The following is a 23944-nucleotide window of genomic DNA, read 5'->3' on the forward strand; positions in this document are numbered from 1 at the left end:
GGCCTCCCCAGGCTGCCCACAGAGCCTCTGAGATGCTGAGGAAGGGACTTACCCCAACCCTTCAGTGCAAACCGAGCTAGGTGGAAAGAGCGGAGCTGCGGCCCCCACTGCCTCCGCCTCCGCCTGGGCTGCTCTCCTGAAGTCTTCTCAGCTGATTGCTGGCTCCCATGTGGGGACTCAGGTTACATCTGTATAGGGAACAATGACACCACAGTGGCCAGGAACACATGGACTCTGTCTCCGACCCCATTTTTAGTCTTTACACTCCATATCTGATGGTCAATCCAGAAGTCAGACTCTGAAGGTGTAGCCATGACCCTATTAAGAAAGATCTCACTCTTGGTCAGCTGCTTCCTGGAAATATTCCAGCTAGTCTTGAAACAATTAGAAACAACTCCTAAAGGAACTCAGTAGACTGCCCACATTCTCCTGGTAGCAAGGTAAAATTCATATTAATTGGTTCCTGTGGTCCCCGTGCATGTCCATCTAGGCCTGGAAATTTTTCAGAGACTTCCTAGAGTTCTGAGTCTTTGTTAGACAACCAACATTTGGGAAGCAGAAGGGTCATGAATTCAGGTCTAGCTTGGGCTACATAAAGAGACTGTCAAAAAGAAAAAGAAAGAAAGAAAGCCATGGTTTTAAATAGCCCTTTGCTAGGGAAGAGAGGTAAATACCTTAACAGTTTGGGGACAGCCATTGTTCCAGTCCCTAGCTTTGAGGAGCCCATTTGCCCACTGTTAGAATTCATTTTTACTGCTGAGTTTTGGTTGGGGGTGTTATTGTAGTTGTTTTCTTTTGGGCTGTCATAGAAATTTTTGAGTCTGCCAGGCCTGTAATTCCAGTTTCTCAGGAGACTGAGGCAAGATTATTTCAAGTTTAAGGCCTGCCTGGAACACTTCCTGTCTCACAGTCAAACACGCGGAAAGAATGGTGAATGAAAAGAAGAAATGAAAATGAAGGGCATGGCGCTCCTAGGTATGGTGGAGGAGAAGGCCACTCCAGATATGAGGGAGAGAACAGGCCGAGACGTCAGGAAATTCCAGAGTGAGCATGACCCTGAGCCAGGCTGTGGGAAAAGAGGGGGGAGGGGAGATCCAGGAGACCAAGATGCCTAAGGAGCAAAAAAGGCACCAGTATAGCCAAAATGGCGAGATTCTATATGAACAGCGACTGGGGAAAGAGCAGGAGAAGGGCAAGGCGTGGCAGCCAGGGGCACCTAGCCATGGTCTTGGGTTCAAGAACTAACAGATGGGTTAGAGTTCAGGGCAGAGTGCTCACCTCGCCTGTGTGAAACCCTAGCCAATCCCTAAAGCCCCATGGCATGTGGGAGGCAGGAGGTCAGTCAAGCAGAAACTGTAGCTCTGAATTCTTGAAAGGCTATGAAGAAACACAAATGGGGGAGCCTTCTAAAAGTGTCCTGAGTGAAATCAAAAGCGTTATCAAAATAAAATGCTCATGACGTAAAGAATTCCTTTAGTAGGGCTGGAGAGATGGCTCAGCTGTTCAGAGCACCGGCTGCTCCTCTAGAAGACCTGAGTTTGTTTCTGAGCAGTCGCGCTGGGCTGTTCGTGGTGGCCAGTAACTCCAGCTCCTGGTGCTTGCACGTCCCTTTCCGGCCTCCATGGGCGCCTGTACACAGACACTCCCAGACTACAGGTACACAAGAATAAAACACACTGTGTGGTGGTGGCACACGCCTTTAGTCCCAGCACTCGGGAGGCAGAGGCAGGCGGATCTCAGTGAGTCTGAGGCCAGCCTGGTCTATATAGTGAGTTCCAGGACAGCCAGGACTACACAGAGAAACTCTGTCTCAAACAAAACAAAAACAGAAAAGATTAAAACAGATCTTTCAAAAAAGCATTTCTTTAGGTTTGCCCTTTTGTTCATCTCTTGGTTTTCATTATGAAACGTTATGCATAGGGGTCACTTTGTTGGTTGTTTCTTTGGACAGGATCTCCCTCTGCAGCCCAGGCTAGCCTGAACTTTATATGATCCAGGCTGACCTTGCAGCAACCCTCCTGCCTCAGCCTTGCTGAATCCTGTGTTCGGAACGTCTCGACTCTGGGTCCTGTCTCCATAGAAACAGTAGAATTACCGTCAGTGCGGCCACGCTCAGCATTTGTTGTTGTTGTTGTTGTTTTGAGCCAGTCTCTCTGTGTAGCCCTGGCTGTCCTGGAACTATATAGACCAGGCTGTCCTCAAACTCACAGAGATCTGCCTGCCGAGTGCGGGAATTAAAGGCATGTGTAAGACACGTCTGGCCACGTCCAGGTTTTGTTTGTTTGTTTGTTTGTTTGTTTTGTTTTTTGAAACAGGGTTTCTCTGCAAAACAGTTGTGGACCAGCCTGGCCTTGAATTTACAGAGATCCTCCTGCCTCTGCCTCCCAAGTGTTGGGGTTAAAGATGTATGCCACCACCGCCTGGCCACATACAGTTTAATATGAATTCTGGGAATTCAAACTCAGAGCTTCATATTTGTACAGCAAGAGCTTTACCCACTAAGCCATTTGCCCAGGGTGTGTGTGAGTGTGTGTGTTTGAGCATGAGACTGTTTGTGTGAATGTATTATATTATGTGTTTGCTTGAATGTGTGAGTGTGTGCATGTGTGTGAGTGTGAGACTGTGTGTGTGTGAATTATTATATTATGTGTTTGCTTGAGTGTGTGAGTATGTGTGTTTGAGTGTGAGACTGTGTGTGTGTGAATGTATTATATTATGTATTTGCTTGAGTGTGAGTGTGCATGTGTGTGAGTGTGTGTGTTGGAGTGTGAGACTGTGTATGTGTGTGAATGTATTATATTTATGTGTTTGCTTGAGTGTGTGAGTATGTGTGTTTGAGTGTGAGACTGTGTGTGTGTGTGAATGTATTATATTATGTATTTGCTTGAGTGTGAGTGTGCATGTGTGTGAGTGTGTGTGTTGGAGTGTGAGACTGTGTATGTGTGTGTGTGAATGTATTATGTATTTGCTTGAGTGTGTGAGTGTGTGCATAGGCACAAGTCCACACACATACTGTGGCACCTGTCCACGTAGAGGTCAGAGGTCACCTATAAGGATTAATCCTCCTTCTGTCACATTGGTCAATAACCTCAGGCAATCAGGCCTGGGAGACAAATACCTTTACCTACTCAGCCATCTCTGTAAAACATTCATAAAAACATGTAAAGCTTTAAGATAGCATGAAAGCCTTTGAGGAAAAACCATAAACTAGATATGCTGGAACACATCTGTAATCCCAGGATTTGGGAGTTGGAGGCAGAAGAATCAGGAGATTCAAAGTCACCTTTGACAACAGTGGTACGTGCCTGTGACTTCAGAACTCGGGGAGGCTGAGGCAGGAGGATCTTGAACTCAAGGTACCCTTGCCTGAGGGACCCTGTTACAGGAAGGAGAAGGAGGGAGAGGGAGCTGGAGCATGGGGTGGAGTGGTGAAGGGAGGTGTCGCAGCTATAGCTTGGGAGTGACAAGCTATATTCAGTTTTTAAAATACTGAAACTAGTTGGGCGTGGTGGTGTACATCTTTATACCAACACTTGGGAGGCAGAGGCAGGCGGATCTCTGCAAGCTTGAGGCCAGCCTGATCTACAAAGCGAGTTCTAGGACAGTCAGAGCTATTATATAGAGAAACCCAGTCTTGAAAACCAAACAAAAAATAAAAACAAAAACAATTAAAACTCGGCCTTTGAACTCGTCTCCGTCTCCCAAGTGCTGGGATTACTGTTGTGCACCACCGTGCTTGGTTAGAGAATTTTTCCTTAGATTTGGAGTCAGACATTTATCATTCGGTACAAGCAGGCATTCCTCAGCGAGCTGTATGCATTTCAGAGCAAGAACAGTTCTGGGCTCCAGGAAGGGACGACGGTGGGCTGGGGCGCCGCCTAGCGGGCTACTGCGGAATCCCGGCCCAGTGCTTACTTGGGATCCCAAGGTCATGGCGAGTCTAGAAGTCTTATTAGAAAGCAATTTCCTGCATTCTAATAGGACTTAGCACCTGATTCCTGAATTGTAAAAGCTTGTGTGGCTTGCCAGGTGCCCAAAACCATTTGATAATGACTGTGTTTGCTTCCTGAAGATCCAATCTTTAGGGTCCAATTAAAAGCGCGGGACCGTGTTATTAAGTCATTATGGAGAACATGACTAAGGACAGTGGGTGAGGAGAGAGTCTCCCCTCGAGAAGGGACTTTCCTCTATTTACATTCTTGATAATTAGGGCCTCAGGTTCAGTGACCTACTTCCTCCGTCAGCCTGAGTCCTGTGAACTGAGCTCCAGGCCGTCATTCCTCTCATCACCACCAGGAGTCGCCCTCTCCCACGGAACAGCTCTCACATACCTAAGGCAGCGCGGGACACGAGCAAGGGACTGTGGCTTTGGCCTAAGGTCCAGCATCCATGTTTTCTGGTCTCAGCTTTTCCTTTAGTAAAAGGTAGGCAGAGTGATTTCAGGGCCCTCAGTGCCTGTGGAGGAAGGTCGGAGATGCACCCTTGAGCCATGGGGTTTCCTAATGGGAAGGGGAAAAGAAAGGCTGTTATGGTTTGGGGATTCCTCTCCCACTATGGTCTGATCTAGAAGACAGGTAGCAAGGAGACCAGGACAAGACGCTTGGCTGGCAGTTCTGAACTGCGGACAGATTCCTAAACAGGATCATATAATATTCGTGGGACAGTGGGAGAATGTGAAGGGGGAGGGTTGTGCGGTGCCTGGAAAGCGGGGCTAGGGAGAATATTAGCCCCCTCTGGAAGGTAGACGCGAGAGAGGATCCAGCGGAGTGAGAGAGGCTGATTAAAGTTATCTGGAGAAGACCGTCTTCAGTTCTATGTGTTTGCCAAGGGGATTGCTGTCCACAGACATACAGAATGGCAGACAGGACACGGTGCCTTCCCTTTAGGCCTAGTGGTTGCCGAGGGGCAGGAGAGTAGCAAGATAAAGGGCCTTTCAGAGAGTCCAAGGCTTGCAGAGCTGAGGGCATCCCGCAGGATAAGAACTGCGCAGCTACCAGAGCTAACCCTCAGGATCCTGCCATGTGTTGTGAGCCAGGTCTGCGGTTTGGCTATGAACTCTACAGAAACCAGGGCTGCCATTTCTAGAGCTTACAGCGCCCTGGATGCGGTGCAGTCTAGCCCTGGAACAAGCCTGTGAGCTTGATTGCCACGGGAGCCTTGAGTGGAGGGGTTGGGGGCTGCTGGAGAAAGTTCTACGCTGTGGCCTGCAGGAAGGAGAGGACAAAGAGGATGTAAAAAATAACCAGTGGGAAGCCCCACCCCAGCCTCAAGCAGGCTTCCTGAATACAGGGCTACCTCCTGTCTGAGCAGAATCGGGGCCAATGGATCAAGCGAAAAGACTAGCAAGGCCGAACTGTGGGCCAAGTGTGGTGGTGCACACATAGAATCCCAGCTCACAGGATCGGGGCCAGCCTGGGCTACATGAGACTTTGTCACACACACACACACACACACACGCACACACACACACACACACACACACACATGCGCACACACACACACACGCATGCGCGCACACACACGCATGCACACACACATGCATGCACACACACGCACGCACACACGCATGCACACACGCACGCACACACATGCACACACACGCATGCACACACACACACACACACGTGCGCACACACACACACACGCATGCGCGCACACACACGCATGCACACACACATGCATGCACACACACGCATGCACACACGCACGCACACACATGCACACACATGCATGCACACACACACACACGTGCACGCCCCAGACCCAGGAAACAAACAATGATACTTTGAGAGGAATAGCCCCAGAAAAGAGCTGAAGTGCAGGGCGGGGAGGGTCATTCATTTGAAAAGAGACAGGTCCTTTTTAAAAAGAAGACTAAAACGTGCTTATATATGTCCGTGTGTGTCACATACGTGTGTCCCAGTGTCACAGCATGCATGTGGCAGTCAGAGGTCAACGTGCTGAAGTCAGTTCTCTCCTTGTACTACATGGTTCCAGGGGATCCAACTTGGATCACCAGGTAAGCACTTTTACTCACCTGCCCAAGATTTTTTTTTTAGTTTTTTTTTGTATTATCTTAAAGTGTGTATATGTGTGTGTGTGGGGGGGTGTGCATACTCAAGTAATTGCCCGCAGAAACCAGAGGTGTCAGATATCCCTGGAGTTGGAGTTACAGGCAGTTGTGAGCTGCCTGACATGGGGACTTGGAATCCATGTCAGGCCCTCTGGAAGAATAGTATGTGCTCTTAACCAATAAGCCACACCCCTAGTCCCTCCAACATTTTTAAAAAGTGTGATGTATGTAAGCAAGAGGCTTCCTCCTTTTTTCTCTCTTAAGGGAAGGGGTAGGAGAATTGAGACACCCCCCCCCCCCCCCCGCCGCCCCGAGACAGAGTTTGTCTGTGCAACAGCCCTGGCTGTCCTGGAACTCACATGAACTCACAGAGGTTCGCCTGTCTCTACCTCCTGAGTGTTAGGATTAAAGGCATGCGCCTCCACTGCCTCATGAGTTGAGACATAGCTCTGGCTGACTTCATGTATTCTTTATGTAGCCAAAGTCGGCCTGGAATTCCTGAATCTCCTGCCTCTACTTGCCAAGTGCCAATTACAGCTGTATAATATCATGCTTCAACTTTTTTAAATTGATTTTTATTGCGTTCTACATTTTTCTCTGCTCCCCTCCCTGCCCCACCCCTCTCCCCTTCAACCCTCCCCCAAGGTCCCCATGCTCCCAATTTACTCAGGAGATCTTGTCTTTTTATACTTTCTACTTCCCATGTAGATTAGATCTATGTATGTCTCTTTTAGTGTCCTCATTGTTGTCTAGATTCTCTGGGATTGTGGTTTGTAGGCTGGCTTTCTTTGCTTTATGTTTAAAAACCACCTATGAGTGAGTACATGTGATAACTGTCTTTCTGTGTCTGGGTTACCTCACTCAAAATAATGTTTTCTAGCTCCACCCATTTTCCTGAAAAATTCAAGCTGTCATTATTTTTTCTCCTGTGTAGTACTCCATTGTGTAAATGTACCACATTTTCCTTATCCATTCTTTGGTTGAGGGGCATTTAGGTTGTTTCCAGGTTCTGGCTATGACAAACAAAGCTGCTATGAACATATTGAGCACATGTCCTTATAGCACAATTGAGCATCCTTTGGATATATACCCAAAAGAGGTATTTCTAGGTCTTGAGGAAGGTTGTTTCCTAATTTTCTGAGAAATCACCACACTGACATCCAAAGGGGCTGTACCAGCTTGCATTCCCACCAGCAATGCAGAAGTGTTCCCTTTTCCCCACAACCTCTCCAGCATAAGTTGTCATCAGTGTTTTTGATCTTGGCCATTACAGGTGTAAGATAGAATCTCAGAGTTGTTTTGATTTGCATTTCTCTGATGACTAAGGATATTGAACATTTCCTTAAGTGTCTTTCAGCCATTTTACATTCCTCTTTTGAAAATTCTCTGTTTATGTCTGTACTCCATTTTTTAAATTGGATTATGTGATCTTTTGGTGTCCAATATCTTAAGTTCTTTGTATATTTTGGTGATCAGACCTCTGTCTGATGTGGGGTTAGTGAAGATCTTTTCCCATTCTGTAGGCTGTCGTTTTGTCTTGTTGACAGTGTCCTTTGCTTTACAGAAGCTTTTCAGTTTCAGGAGGTCCCACTTATTGTTTCTCTCAGTGTCTGTGCTGCTGGGGTTATATTTAGGAAGTGGTCTCCTGTGCCAATGCATTCAAGTGTACTTCCCACTTTCTCTTCTATAAGGTTCAGTGTGGCTGGCTTTATGTTGAGGTCTTTGATCGATTTGGACTTGAGTTTTGTGCATGGTGATAGACACGGATCTATTTTCATTCTTCTACATGTTGATATCCAGTTATGCCAGCACCACTTGTTAAATATGCTTTCTTTTTTCCATTTGATTTTTTTTTTGCTTCTTTGTCAAAAATCAGGTGTTCGAAGATGTGTGGATTGATATCCAGGTCTTCTATTCAGTTCCATGGGCCCTCCTGTCTGTTCTTATGCCAATACCAGGCTGTTTTCAGTACTGTAGCTCTGTAGTAGAGTTTGAAGTCAGGGATTGTGATGCCTCCAGAAGTTCTTTTATTGCACAGGATTGTTTTGGCTATCCTGGGTTTTTTGCTTTTCCATATGAAGTTGAGTACCGTTCTTTCAAGGTCTGTGAAGAATTTTGCTGGGATTTTGATGGGCATTGCATTGAATATGTTCAATCTTTTTCTTGTGTGTTTGTTTGTTTTTGAGACAGGGTCTCATGTAGCTCAGGCTGGCCTAAAATTCACTGTGTAGCTAAGAATAACCTTGAATTTATATGCCTGATTTTATATGATGCTGGGAATCAAACCCAGGGCTTCATGCATGGTAGACAAGCATGCTACAAACTGGGTTCCATCTCAGCCCCTTCTTTTCCTATATCTTAAGAATGTCTTCTCTCCAGGTGGTGGTGGCGCACGCCTTTAATCCCAGTACTCAGGAGGCAGTGGCAGGTGGATCTCTGTGAATCTGAGGCCAGCCTGATCTACAGAACTAGTTCCAGGACAGCCAGGGCTGTTCCACAGAGAAACCCTGTCTCAATTTAAAAAAAAAAATGTCTTCTCGAAGTCAGAAGGTGGTGCACACCCTTAATCCCAGCACTTGGGAGGCAGAAGCAGGCAGATCCCTGTGAGTTCTAGGCCAGCCTGGTCTACAGAGTGAGTTTCAGGACACATTGGGGGCTGTCACACAAAGAAACCCTATCTTGATATTGAAGGAGCTGGAGAGACGATGTGGCACTTAGAGGTCAATGCTGCTTCTGCAGGGACCCGAGCTCAGCGCCACCCACATTGGCTGACTCACAGCTGCCTGTCACTCCAGCTCCAGGTTCAGGGTGCCTCAAAGGCAGCTAAAACATGTTCACAGACCCGTGCAGACATACGAAAAACAAACACATTAAATAAGTCTTTTTAAAGATGTGTATGAGTGTTTTGGCTACAGGCATGTAAGTGTATCACACATGTACAGTGCCTGAGGGGGTCAGAAGAGGGTGTTGGGCCCCTGGAACTGTAGTCACAGATGGTTGTGAGCTGCCACGTGGGTGTTGGGAACAGAACCTGGGTTCTCTGAAAGAGCAGCAAATTTTTTTAACTTCCTGCTCCATCTCTCGAGCCCCCAAAATAAATCTTTTTAAAACTTTTTAAAACAAAGTCAAGAGTAATGGAGGAAGACACCAGATGTCATTTCAGATCTCCACATGCATGTGCACATGTGCTGTACCACACACGCGCAAAATGCATAGGCAGGCACACACACATGCACACACACACATGCAAAATACATAGGCAGGCGCACACACATGCACACACACACATGCAAAATACATAGGCAGGCGCACACACATGCACACACACATGCAAAATACATAGGCAGGCACACACATGCACACACACACAAGCAAAATGCATAGGCAGGCACACACACATGCATACACACACGCAAAATACATAGGCAGGCGCACACACATGCACACACACATGCAAAATACATAGGCAGGCGCACACACATGCACACACATGCAAAATACATAGGCAGGCGCACACACATGCACACACACATGCAAAATACATAGGCAGGCACACACACATGCACACACACACAAGCAAAATGCATAGGCAGGCACACACACATGCACACACACACACAAGCAAAATGCATAGGCAGGCACACACACACAAGCAAAATGCATAGGCAGGCACACACACATGCACACACACACACAAGCAAAATTCATAGGCAGGCACGCACACATGCACACACACATGCAAAATACATAGGCAGGCACGCACACATGCACACACACACAAGCAAAATGCATAGGCAGGCACATACACATGCAAAACACACAAGCAGACACGGACACATGCATACACACATGCCTATGCTTGTTTTATTTTGTTGTTGTATTCTTCCAAGACTTACTAAAGCTCTCAGGCTCTTCTAACCAGTTTCTGAAGAAGACATTCTAGAAGCACAGGGCAAGCCTAGTGTTAGTGAGCCAGTGGGAAGCAGTAAGGAGCCTGGGCTGCAGAAGTAGGGCAGTCTGACTCTGAGACGGCAGTAAGAATCACGTGGTGTCCATTAGAGGCATGGTGGGAAGTCATACAGGGCTTCAAGCCCAGGTGGGACATGGCCAGACATGGCCAGCTCCACGGAGGGTCATACAGGGCAGGGCAGTGCTGGGGAGTGACACAGAGATGTACCACCTTGCATGGCAGAGGCAAGCAGGGCGGTGCCAACCTGCGCTCTTTAATCCAGGGGCTGAAACCTTGACTCTGGATAATCTGACTGAACCCAGAGAACTACCCTGGAGAAAAGCTGGAAGACAAAGTCATTGCACCCTAAGCTTCCTGTCCACTTTTGGGGGAGCTGGAGCAAGGCTTGCCGCCAGCCTCTGCGGCCACAGTGATAAGTGAGCATGAGCCGGGGGAGCAGGGAACACAGCCTCCCTAGGGAGTTGTCCCTTTGTCTGTTGACCATCAAATACGTCATTAGTCAGCGTCATTAGTCAGCTGAGTCCCCGGCCTGGGAGGACAAAGGTGTGGGAGGGAAAGGGGCCACTAGCAGCTTGTACTAAACCACCCTCTTAACTCATCAGGACACACTGCCCCCCTCTCCTTGAGGCAGACCACATCCCTCTGGAACTGGCATTGACTTGAACCCAGTGGAAGAAGGAGTTCAATGGGCCACTGTGTCTCCATTGGAACAACTTAGACTCTGGCTCCTCACCCCATGGTCTGGCCTTGGGCCTGGCTCCCCATTCCCAGGCCCTGCCTTTAGAGCATTGCCTTCTTTATGCTGGAAATCCACACCACTTCTTTCTCTCCTCCTGCTTTGTTTTTCTTTATTGATTGATTGACTTCTGTTTTGTTTTGGGACAGGGTCTCATGAAGCCCACGCTGACCTTGAACTTGTTATAGTCTTGAACCTCCTGCTTCTGTTTACCAGCTCCTGGGGTTGCAGAAGTACACCATTATGCCTTACAGACTGACTCTGACTTAAAACAAAACCAAAAACTGTTGGGTGCGATAGTACTCACTTTTAATCCTGACATCCAGGAGACAGAGGCAGGCAGATTTCATGAGTTCAAGACTACCCTGGTCTACATAGCGAGTTCCAGGCCATCCAGGGTTACACAGTGAGATCCTGTGTCAAAAACCATGACAACAGCTGACCTGAACCAGCAAGGATAAGGGACTGAGTGTCAAATGGGAGGACTAAGATGAGAAATAAAGAAGACAAAGCAACGGCTGGGTCAGGAGGTCTCCCATAAGCGGCTGACTTATGGCAAGCAAGTTTATTGCTATTCACAGTGGGGAATAGGGCAAGCTCAGCAGGGAGCTGTCGGACAATGCTGGCAAAGAGAACACTGGGTACCTCCGGCATGGCTGTCTTAGGACTGATAGCCACAGCCAAAGGGAAAGAATCAGGTCCCCAGAAGCTGCAGCCTTGACTTCTTTGAAGCCCTGCCTCCAGCCCTGGACCAGCCTTGCGAGGCTGGACAAGGACACAGAACTAAAGCTCCCTTTGTCCTTTCATCAGGGCCTCTGCGAAAGTCTCGGGTCAGTGTAGCTGCCCACAAGCAGCAGCAACAATAACAAAAGCAAAGCAAACATAGTTTTATTAAGAAAAAGTGGGAGGGAACACCTAATAGTGGGAGGGGCTCCAAGGGAGGAATATTGGCTGATTGGTTTTTGTTGTTGTTTGATACAAGGTCTTACTATGTAGCCATGGCTGTCCTGGAACTTGCTATGTAGACCAGGCTAGCCTAGAACTCACAGAGACCTGCCTGCCTCTTCCTTAGTCTCTCAAGTGCTGAGATTAAAGACATGAGCTACCATGCCCAGCTTAACTGACTTAAAAATTTATTTAATTATTTTAGATTGTGTGTGTGTCCATCTAGAAGAGGGCACTGGATCCTCTGGAACTAGAATTAGAAGTGGTTGCTGGGGCTGAAGAGATGACTCAGCAGTTAAGAGCACTAGCTGTTCTTCCAGAGGCCCTAAGTTCAAATCTCACCACCCACAAGGTGGCTCACAGTGTCTATAACTGTCGTCCCATGGGATCCAATATCCTCTTCGGGTATGCCAATGTACATGCAGACAAAACACCCATATACATAAAATATATACATAAATAAACACTTGTTTAAAAAGTTGTTGGGAGCCATCTGACGAGGATGCTGGAAACCAAACTTAGGCCCTCTTTCCTGCTGATCTGCCTCCACAGCCTGACATTATTTCGTGTGTGTGTGTTTGTGTGTGCCAGAGAGCACATGGAGGTCAGAGGACACCTTGTGGAAGCTCTTTCTCTCCTTCCTTTATGTGGGTTCTGGGTATTGAACAGGTTATCGAAAGCGACTTTATCTGATGAGTCATCTCAACAGCCCTGTTTTGGGATCAGTTCTCTTGTAGCTTAGGCTGGCCTTGAACTGAGTAAGTAGCCAAGGATGACCCTTACTCCTGATCTTCCTGATTCCTCTTCCCAAATTATAGGGTTACAGGTGGGCATTACTGCCACAGGATGGTTTGGTCTGGTTTTTGAGGCAAGGTCTTACATAGCCCAGGCTGGTCTCATGTTTAGAGGCAGCAGGTTTAGGACACTGTGTTTAGAATCTTGTTGTGCTCAATAAATCTGGAGGGCAAAAATATTCTATAGCTCACAGCATCTCCAGGAAGACCAGAGAACCTTCTAGAAACAATGGACCAAAGGTCCTGGCCAGGCCGATGTGGAAGAGGCATGCTCAGTACAGACATAGTCTTTGCCAGCACTGACCATCTGACCACTTCTCTCAGCCCCAGCAACCTCTGGAGAGTGTCCATCTGTCACTATGCTGCCTTGGGGACATGCTTAAGGGCTGGCATGGGGCATCTTGCTGGCACAATGCTAGCACCTGTCTGTCTAGCAGGCTTGGAAGGTGTTTGACTTCTGTGAATTGAAGGAAACGTTCGTAGCGTGGTTGCCACCCCCTAAAGATAACTGGCATACCCAGGAGCCCAATAGGTTGATTTCTGTTTCCCTCAGTCTTCCGGGAGCACAGACACCAGCGCCTCAGAGGCTCCAGCTCTACACACTGCACTCCCTGAGACCCTAGGCCACAGCCTGCTCTCCTGTGTTCCTTCAGGTCCACAGAAGCCACCCCAGACCTTCCAGTTGCTGCCTTCCCTCTGCTGATACCAGGACCTAAACCCAACCTAGCCACTTCCTCCATTTGGGGGCAACTACAGCTTCAGCGATGGCGACCTGAGTTCATATCAATAGCTAACTGAACCCCCAGAAAGCGCTGCCAGTGACAGATGTCTTCTGAGTTTTATTGTTTGCTTTGAGATTTAATCTCACATTGTAGTAGGGCAGGCAGGTCGGGAATTCTCTGTGATCCTCCTGCCTCAGCCTGGATTGCAGTCTTGAGCCACCTCTGCTCCGCGTGAACTCTTCTGCTAATGTCCCCGTCCACACGAAAGGAAATGAAGTTTAGAGAAGTTAACCTTCTCTTTGCTGTCTCCGCCACTCCAGCCACCCTTCAGGGGCTGGGTCTCTGTCATTCTGCCTCTGCAGGGGAGCCCTGTATTAACAAGCTAAGACCTATAGGAGACTCCAAAATGGCCTATGAAGCCATACCCAGATCTTCTACTGAGCAAGACTCCTCAGACTTGACTTCAGAGGAGATGACGCCATTATAGATCGTGTGAACCCCAGCTCTTGCCTGGGCATCTAATTCTTGTAGTCTTGGAGAGCATCTGGGGACCTAAGACTTTTTAAATAAGCCCTCCAGTGGCAGGGCAAGTGGAGGAACTGGCTTTGTGTTCCCTAAGGGTTAGCTGACTATCCTGGCCTAAATTATGGACTGCTCACATTGGATATCAGTAGATGAGACCTCAGAAATCTGAGGACTCCCTTTGCTCTGAAAACACCATGAAATGGATGCCCGGGAGCTGCCAGTGAGGACGTCAACCTTCAGAACAGGAGCCCTTGGAACCCCATCCAGGAATTCATCCAGAGGGACAGTCATGGTGTGCACAAAGCGATCCCAGTCAGAGAAAGAGGACATTCAAACCCCCCTCTGACCAGGCTGCCGAAGCAGGTCCCTTGCTCCCCTCCCCCTTCACCTCTGCGCAGCTGTGGAGAAGACACAGACTCTGTCCTCCTCCCTGTGGTCCTTCCCTGCTCCCAGGCCCTGCAATTTGCCTATGCAAAGGCTTGAGCAGGAAAGAGTAGCTGAGATGAGGGTGGGAGAGTGGTACCGCTGGGAAACCCTATCAGTTCAGGTTGCTCTGGGGTGGTATCTAGAATGTTCCACTTAGTCTGGCCTGTAGACTTTGTTCCCATAGTTGGTGAGTCCAGACCTTGCTCTCCTCTTGCATAAGCAGGAGGAAATGAGAAAGATGTCTCCTTGTCTCTTGGTTCGAATAGGGAAGAGCGCTGAGCCCGGTAGTACCTAGTTTTAGGTGGGACTGATCCTACGTCTTCTCCATTCCCCCCACTTCCACCTGGGCTCTCTACTGAGTTACCCTAGTGACTTTTCGAGGCCTCTAAAAATTTTGTTCTTTGTTTGTTTATTGAGACGGGGTCTTTAAGTAGCTCAAGCTGGGCTTGAATGTGATAAGCAGCCAAGGATGGCCTTGAGTTCTATTTTCCTGCTGGAATCACAGGTGTGCACCACCATAGGGTGCGAGAGGATCGACGACAGGGCTCTGTGTGTGCTAGGCAAGTGCTCTGTCGACTGAGCTCCGCCCCAGCCCAGGAAACTTGACTGTTTCTCAGAGCCTCTACATTAAGGACTGAGTGGAGATTCCCCTCTTCTGGTCCTAGTGGCTGTCAGTGGGCATGGAGCATTTAGGGAGGCAATTAAGTGGGGTCGTAAGAGTAAGGCCCTGATGATGTGGTCTTGTGTCTTTATAAGAAGAAATAAGGCCCAGCTCAGCCTCCCTCTGTGCCCACAGGCTTGAGACCACACAAAGACACACAAAGAGTAGTGGAATCCAAGCCCAGAACAGAGGCCACACCAGAAACCAAGCCCGATCTTGGCCTTCTGTCCTCGGGAACTGGGACGAAACGGAATCTCTGTTGTTTAAGCCTCTCGGTGTTGGCACTGCTGCTGCAGTAAGAGGTGACTAACAGGCTGAGCATCCTCCTTCGACAGCGACCGTGAAACTGGTGCTTGCATCAGGAAGCTGTTTTCAGAGTTCAGTGAGGAAATGGCACACACAAGGCTTGCTCTTTTCTGGAGCCTCTGTGCCACCTGGAACAGCGACCAGTGTTACTAGATGTTTGATAAGTAGATTTGTGTTGTTGCTGTTTTGTTGGTTGGCTGCTCTTTTAGAGACAGGGTCTCTCAGTGTATCCCTGGTTGTCCTGGAACTCACTCTGTAGACCAGGCAAGATTCAAACTCACAGAGATCGGCCTGTCTCTGGCTCCTGAGTGCTGGAATTAAAGGTGTGCGCTACCACACCCAGCTTGGTAAATAGATAGTGACAGACACCTCCATTAGAGAATAAAGCAGTCACGTGAAATATGAGAGGTTCTGGATTTTCCCTAACCTTTAACTTCTTCTGTTTGGTGGTCACCACCCAGCAACAATGATAACAAGATTAAGGACCAGGAAAAGTGACTGCCAGGGATCAGTCCATTCATGTAACCCATACAGATCTGTAAAGGCGATTCTATCCGAGACCCAAACATGGGCCATCTTAGGTCTTTCTTCTAGCTCGACAGAAAAGCTGGAGACTACAGCCATGAGAGGGAGAGCAGGGGGCCCTGGGAGTGTCCAGGACAAAGTCCATTTGGGGTGGGAGACCACAGGTAGAGGCGGACACCTTCCCAATACTTAGAATATGCAAATAACAGAAATAATAGGCTCTTGTACCCCAGGACATTTGTGGCAGCTCCTAGGCTCTGGAGAGGCAAAAGGGCTCAGCTCATCCACCTTGCCATGGTGAGACTTGGTCCCAGAGGAGCCTCAGGCACCTGTGGCTGTTCAGACTCTAGAGATGCAGGACTCTGGGCACGGGGAGTCCCAGCTGTACTGACCACCCCCTCTGCTCCCTTCTAGGACAGGTTCAGTGGCGGCAGGGCCCGGTGAGTACGCCTTTCTCCTGCGTGTTTCCTTGTCTTCGCTTACTGCAAGTGTCTTCCTTCTCTGCGAGAGGCATCTCTTTCTGCCCCATCTGTCAGCTTCCACTCTGCCAGCCCTGTGGCCAGCTTCCCTAGGGCACCAGCTGGGCACCAAAGGCCTCCAGCTCCGCTCCTCCCTCCAGTCTCTTCTTTCCATTGCTCTGACCTCAGGTCTACCATGTCACACAGCGTCTGCAGGGAACATTCATAGTTATAGGTGCCAATAGTCTAGAGTGTGGTGTCACCCTGATACAACAAAGGGTCCCCTTGGACAGAGCTGAGTAGAGTCTGATTACAGGTTGGGGCCACCACTGCCACCTGCCAGATGTGTAGGTAAGTAACACAGTGGGTCACGGGACCCCAGCAGACCCGGGTCCCCCAAAGTTGGATCTCTCCGAGTGACTCTAGATAACCTGTCCCATCAATTGTCCAGCAAGGCTTAGCCCTCAAGCCTGATTCTCTTACCTGCCTTTGGTGTAGGGTCAAGAACCATCCATAGGTGGAATCCCTGCAGGGGTCCACATGTTTCAACACCCCTGTCTCATTGCTTCTGCTGCTAGGAATGCCCATTTTCATGGGTTCCTTTAGCTGTAGGGTAGTAGCCCATAGTTAAGGGCAGATGGTTTGTTATTTACCAGAGAGGGAGTAAAGCCTTGTACTAGAAGCGGGTGGCATGAAGCAAAACCAGTCTGTCTATCCAGATACCCCAGTCTGTCTATCCAGACACCCCAATCTGTCTATCCAGACACCCCAGTCTGTCTATCCTGACACCCCAGTCTGTCTATCCTGACACCCCAGTCTATCTATCCAGACACCCCAGTTTGGAGAAAAAATATACCGAGCCCATCTTTCCTGCCAGACTCAGAGACTTGGAGACACAGGGTAAGGCCAATTGCTGAAGACGGGGGGCTGGCATAGAGAAGGGAAGCCTTGGCTCCTGGGACCTGTCATGTTCCATCCCCCATCTTCTCTGTGCCACCAGCATCCCTTCTTGAAGGCTCAGGAGGAGGTAGAAGAGGAGGATAAATATGAGCTTCCCCCCTGCGAGGTTGCGCCCCTCAGCCTGGCCCCTGCACAGTCTCTTGGCTCTAAAGAGGACTCCTTGTATCTGGGTGAGGATAGAGGAGGGAGAGGCTGAGAGGCTGGGTCAGGGCAAGAGGGCCCAACCATGGAGGAGTCCAGGAGAAGCGAGCTCTCCTCCCTTGCCTGAGCTGGGGTAGGGAAGAAGCTAAACTGACTGCCACCGAATCCTCTTGACTGGGCAAACAAGGAAAGAAGGGAGGGAAAAAACTGGAAAGAGGGAGAATGGGAAGGAGGCAGGAGGGAGGAGGGAGGTAACCAAGGCAACATTGACAAAGCAGGAAGCCCGACCCAGTCCCTAGGGCCTTGCGTTCCCCCCTCTAAATTCTCTGTGCAGCTTTCCAGCCAGGGTGGGAGTGCCCTGAGAAGCCACCACCACTGGCATCTCTCACCCCCTGGGCTCAGTCAGGTGGGGGCAGGGAAGCTGACTGTCTCCAGTTGCCATGGAGATGGGGCTGTCAGGAAGCCAATAAGTAGAGGGGACAGGAGGAAGGAGGGAGAGATGGGGGCTAGGTGGGAAGTATTGAAAACTGAACAGACTAGGGAAGAACTCCCTCCCTCTCCTCAGTCCACAAAGCACAGAGTCTTTTCCAGATCGTCCTGGGCCTCTCGGTCCATCCAAATCATCACCACCACTGCCTCAGCCTACAGTGGCCAGAGGACTCCCCACAAATCCTTCCTTCCCTCCGCGCCCTGCCTCTGGCTACCATTTCCCGGTGAGTGACTCTTCCGGAGGTCTCCTAAGCAAGCCCCCCCCATCCCCACTACACCTTTACAGTCTAAGAGCCCTGAGACCTCTGGTGCCCTGTGCAGCAGAAGCCAGAGTCCAATAACCCTGAGGAGCTCCTCCCACTTGCCTAGAGGGTCCTTATGTTCCTTCTGTATCTACCCACTGTTTGACAGGGCTCTCGCTCCTCTCCTCCTCTTGTCCATCCTTGCTGGGGCTGGATGGAAGCTCAGCTTGACCTCACCTAGGTTCTGGGCCCTAGGAGCCCTCTCTGGGCAGAGCGGTCAGCTGACCTCCCACCCAGCTCCCTTTCCCACTGTGATCTGGTTACCCATTTTGAAAGCTATCTCTTTGCTTTTGTATTTTATAGACTAAATATAAAGAAAACAAACACACAGGGAAAGTTCACAGTAAAGAAGGTGTTGTCCTTCTGCACCTCTCTTGTAATGTTTGGTATTTGTTTGTTTGTTCGGATGGGTTTTCTGGGGGAGCGGGGGCTATTGAAAGACCGTCTCCTGGAGCCCAGGCTGGCCTTGAACTCCTGCTCTTCCTGCATCGACTTCAGGCACGCTGACAGTCAGTGCTGGACTTGAAAGGAGCACACACATAGCCCTACCGCTCCCACTCCAGCCTCCTTGCTCCTCACTTCCCCCCTCCCTCACTAACCCCATCGTTCCCACAGCTGAAGACGGCAATGAGCCTGCAGCCTGCAACCCCAAAGCAGGGACCTGGTTTTGGAAGGCGAGGTAAAGCGGTGTCCCCCTCTTTCCCTGGCTGCACATTGGGAGGGAAGACTTCACCACAGGCTAGAGTTTTGGGTTTGCCTTGAACCGGGCTTGCTGCACACCTCCTAGCCAGGCATCCTTTTCGCTTGCCTAGCCCCTGAGGCAGTCAGTATAAGTATTGTTACCACCAGTGAACAGTGAGGAGTCAGTCCCGGAGACATGAACTGCCGTGCCCCAAGCAGTTCAAAAGCAGACCTGTGATCTCTGGATCAGGTGAGGGGTACCCTAGAATGAAGAGGTCAAATCTAAGGCCCTTCCTGTGTATACTATCCCTCATCCCTGGGGGCCCCTGGGGCCACCACTCTGAGTCTGTCCATGCCATGATTGCCTCCAGTGTCCAGAGACTTGCCAGTGACCCAGAGCCCTAGGATGTCAGAACGGGGATGGTCTGCTTGAACCATCCTACCTAAAACAGGTTGCAGGAGAGTTTGCTTTTTCCCGCCCAAGGTCAAACAGTTTACTTGAGGCACAGCCCCTCTTCTTAGTTGCTGAAAAACCTTCATGACCTTGAGGGGGCTGTATTGTATTGTTTTGTTTCTCCCACCATGAAGTCATCTGGAGTAAAGTCTAGAAAATTCAGTGAAAGGTCAAGTTTGGTGATATTTCAGAGTTGCAAAGAAAGAGGATGAGCAAATGCAGTGTGTTCTCCTGGGTCTCCAGAGCTGGCTCTGAGGGGCCCTGGGACTAAGGGGGTCCAGGCTCCTCCTCGCCCGCCGATGTTCACGAGTGCTGATTCTCCCTTTTCCTTCCAGGGCGAGGTGCACCTGCTAGAGTGGTGAGCGGCTCCTTCTCTACCCCGTAGTCTAGGGAAGTTTTCTAGAAAGCTACTAGGCGTGAATGGGCACCTGGGTAGCCTGGGGGGAAGGTCTGGTGCAGGGTCCTTCCCTCTCCCACAGGGATAAGCCAGTGGTCCTGGGGGTGTCACCCAGAGCCTCTCCTCCACTCTCTGTGGGAACCCCTAAAAGAGAAGTCACTGAAGAGAGGCCCCTACTGTGTAGATAAGAAGTGCGGTGCCTTGAGCTACCCCTCTCTAATCAGTGGCTTCTTTCATGTCCCCCTTGCCCACTAGCTGAGGCACAGCCTTCTTATTCCCTCTTTGTTTTTGGTTGTTATTGTTTTTGTGTGTGTTTTGTTTTTGTGGGGTCTTTTGTTTGTTTTTGTTTTGTTTTGTTTTTTAAGACAGGGCTCCTCTGTGTAATAGTCCTGGAACTAGTTTTTGTAGACCAGGCTGGCCTTGAATTCACAGAGATCCACCTGTCTCTGTCTCCCAAGTACTGGGATTAAAGGTGTGCGCCACCACCTCCTGGCCACCTTCTTATTCCTAAAAGGCACCACAAGTCTAGTGAAGCCCATGGTCCCATACCTTAGGTAACAGACCTTGAAGAGAAACACAATGAGGACATCTACCTGGAGTGTGAGCCAGAGCCACGTGAGCAAGCGCCTGCCTACCCCCCCCCCCAAAGCCCTCAGCTACCCATGAGCACACTCTCTCTTGACTCCATTTCTGTCCCCTCCAAACCCCACCTGGCTATCTTTATTTCTGCCTTTAGTCCAGGAGGACCCACACTGTCCCTGCCAAGGGCTGGGTGGAGCTTCTCATCTGATGGAGCTGGGCCACCAAGCTGCTATCTCCCTATGATTCAAAGGGCTCAGGAGAGTCCAGGGCAAAGGGAACAGAACTAGACCGCTAGACTGTCCTGAGTCACGTCTGGTCAGCCTAGACTTCCCTGCCTGGTCCCCAGCCAAACCTACCTGCCCTCTCTGTTTTAGTCCCAGCCTTGACTAGGACTCCAAGCTCCAAAGCCCCGATACCCCCAGTCCCTCTGCCAAGAACGTCTGGATTGCCCAAGTAAGTGACAGCAGTGGGAAAACCCTGGGGCACTTAGTTCACTAAGAAAGGAAACCCCAGAGACCAGACATGGTAGCAAACACCTTTCTTTAGTCCCAGCATTTGGACAGCAGAGGCAGGCAGATCTCTGTGAGTTCAAGGCCAATCTGGTTTACGTAGAGTTCTGGGTCAGCTGATGCTGCATAGTGAGACCCTGTCTCAAGAAGAATGTTTATTAAAAAGATTTATTTATTCATTATGTATACAGTATCCTGTCTGCATGTCTGCCTGAAGGCCAGAAGAGGGCAGCAGACTTCATTACAGATGGTTGTGAGCCACCATATGGTTGCTGGGAATTGAACTCAGGACCTCTAGAAGAGAAGCCAGTGCTCTCAACCTCTAAGTCATCTCTCCAGCCCCTCAAAAATAATAAAAAGAAGAGAAAAGAAAAAGTCTGAGCTCTGCTTTCCAATTTATCCCATGCAGGTCCATGGTTGCTCACCGGGAGTCTTGGAAGGTAAAAAAAATAGTGTTCAAGGAGGAAGTGAGCCGGAGGGTGGGAGGAGGCCCAGGGTGCAGCTTCTGGATGTGGGTAGTAGCTTGGAAGTCTAGTTCTCATCTGACCAGGCCTCCTGTGTCCCAGGGAACGGTGGATACCCCATTGAAAGGTGAGTATGTACACTTACAGCCTGAATGGGATGCTTCTGCTAGGGCTCCCACTCCCTCCCAACCCTGCAGATAACAGAGCACCCCTAGGTTCCCAGGCCCCACTTCACCTCATCAAGGGGGTCCTTGCAGCTCTGATTTCTGCCATGGTCAGGCCTGAGAGGACTTTCTTGGGCATTTCCTAGGGTCTGCACTAAATCGGGAAGCTGCCAGTGTGTGTCCCAAGACCAGTTCTCATTTGGATGTCACGCAAGGACTGTCTGGTGGGTCCTCCAAGAGTTCTGAGCCTGGGAACAGACTGGCATGGCGCCCTCTGCTGCTGGCCCTGCCCATGAAGTCTGCTTACCCAATCCCTTCCTGGCTCCAATTCTCTTTTCTGCTTCTCTCAGCAGGGCGGAGGCTGTCTGCTTCTATAGTCCCTGCCCAGAGCACCTCTGCTGTAGAGGTGAGCAGAAGCTGGGGGCAGACGTGGGTGATCACTCCTGGCCTGAGGCCTGGCCCACCACAAGGCACACACACTGAACACAGTGTCCAGCTCCCCCACGCTGCACTCCAGGCCCAGACTCTACTTGGTTTTGCTCGCAGGCTCAGTCCGGGGCTGGCAGATGTAAACACAAACAGTTGTACAGCAGGGTTCTCTGTCCTCCATGCCCAACCGAGTGCCTGAACACATCTCTGAGTGACTCTGTGTATTATATAGGATGGGAGCCTCCGTGGTCAGCCTTGGTACTCAGGGAACTGTGACCGCCAAGCTGTGGAGAGAGCCCTGCTTCACTTCCAAAAGGTGGGCATCTGTGCACTCCTGGCCTTCTCTGAAATCCCTTCTATTCACTGCCCGTGGGCTGCTTAGGCTGGCAGCAGGAGGAGGGTCAGGGAGGCACGGAACATGATTGCTCAGCTGGGCTTAGGCAATCACAAGGTGAAGTTCAGGGTGGGGTCTCCTCCACAGGACGGAGCCTATACTGTGCGTCTCAGCTCGGGGCCTCACGGTTTGCAGCCTTTCACTCTGGCAGTGCTCCTCAAAGGCCGGGTCTTCAACATTCCCATCCGGCAACTGGATGGTGGACACCACTATGCCCTGGGCCGGGAGGGCAGGAATCATGAGGAGGTGGGTGCTGGAGGAACCATGGGCCAAATCAGCAAGGTGGACCACAGTGCAGCACCCTGGGCCTGGCCAAGAGCATGTGTGTGTCTGGGGGAAACACACAGTTTGCTTCTGGCCCCCACCCTGGGTTGAGCAGAAACGACAGAGGGCGGGGGCCTCTGAGACAGTTCTGTCTATAAGCCTTGCAATATAAGGATCTGAGTTTGTCCCCCAGAACCCATGCAAAATCAATCAAGTGTGGTGGCTTGGGTTTATAATCTTGGTGCTGGGGAGGTGGAAATCTGGATCTTGGGCTCATTGGCCATCCAGCCTCCATAGTGAGCTCCTAGCCAGTGAGAGGCCTTGTCTCAAAAGCCAAGGTGGGGGCTGGAGGGATTTTTCAGTGGTTAGGCGCACTTACTGGTCTGGACCCAAATTGAGCTCCCAGTACCCACATGGCAGCTTACAATTGTCCATAACCCCAGTTCTGAGAGATTCAGTGCCCTCTTCCGGTCTCTGCATGCATGGGTGCTCATACGTAAAACATTCATACCCATGAAAACAGATTTTAAAAAAAATCTAACAAAACAAGGTAGCTGGGCATGGTGCTACACACCTTTAATCCTGGCACTTGGGAGGCAGAAGCAGATAGATCTCTTTAGATCCAGGCCAGCTAGAGCTACACAGTGAGATCCTGTGTGAAAACAAAATTAAACTGCATGGTGGCAGCGCACGCTTTTAATCCCAGCACTCAGGAGGCAGAGGTAGGTGGTTTCTCTGTGAGTTTGAGGCCAGCCTGGTCTACAGAGCAAGTGCATCAGAAGACAGAGGCCGGAACATCTTCGCACACATCTGGCACTGTGGAAAGAGACCCACCTTGTTCTGGGGGAAGTACTTCCTCCTGCCACAGGTTCAGTCTTCATAGGGTCAAGGTGAGGGCACCGAGACCATCTGGGAAGAGGGTAAAAATCTCCAAGGTTTTTCTCCCCAGCAACTGGTAGACTTTAGCCTATCAAAGCTACCCATCACTCAGATTCCCTTGAGAAAGACCAGGGCAGAGGCCTAGACCTAAAGCAATTGTCACCTAGTTCTGGAAACCCGAGCCTGGCCAGCATCAGAGCACGCCAGGGCAGTTGCAGGCTTGAAACCAGACAGCAAAATGGCATTGCAGTCTCATGGCACAGTGGGGAGAAAAATATCTAGAAAAAACTGTCGGCCAGCTCCCCAGCTAGGCCCCAAGGCTGCCTTAGAAAGTGGCTGGCAGAATAAAGCTCAAGAGACCCCCAAACGCCCCGCCTCCTCCTGCAGCTCTTCTCCTCCGTGGCTGCCATGGTTCAGCACTACACCAAGCACCCACTGCCCCTCGTGGACAGACACAGCGGTAGCCGGGGATTCACCTGCTTGCTCTTCCCCACCAAGCCCTGAGGAAACGGCGGTACACATCTCCACCCTTGGCATATGGTGTGCCCTTCAGCCTCCCCTCCCGCTCTGGGCTGCTTTATTTCCCCTGGCATCAGCCCTCCACTCCAAAGTCCCCCCAGGTTCGAAGTGACAGGCCTTTGAGAAGGGCTGCCTAGGGAGGTTGCCTCTCCTTTAACCGCACTCTTGGGGGGAT

The 23944-nt window shown here is 50.1% G+C and overlaps 1 protein-coding gene across 1 annotated transcript; it reads left to right on the forward strand.

Moving 5' to 3' along the window:
- Positions 1-1050: 1050 nt before the first annotated feature.
- On the forward strand, positions 1051-23944 carry Sh2d6 (SH2 domain containing 6). The gene is given in 17 exon segments (XM_075981873.1): positions 1051-1197; positions 16098-16123; positions 16458-16492; positions 16971-17041; positions 17157-17271; positions 17834-17892; positions 18649-18712; positions 19504-19526; positions 20120-20180; positions 20522-20595; positions 20598-20600; positions 21066-21096; positions 21431-21508; positions 21635-21690; positions 21946-22029; positions 22195-22353; positions 23638-23944. Coding segments are annotated over 17 exon segments (1203 nt in total). The 3' UTR covers positions 23755-23944.

The sequence above is a fragment of the Microtus pennsylvanicus genome, chromosome 8 (genome assembly GCF_037038515.1).
Source record: "Microtus pennsylvanicus isolate mMicPen1 chromosome 8, mMicPen1.hap1, whole genome shotgun sequence".
Lineage (NCBI taxonomy): Eukaryota > Metazoa > Chordata > Mammalia > Rodentia > Cricetidae > Microtus > Microtus pennsylvanicus.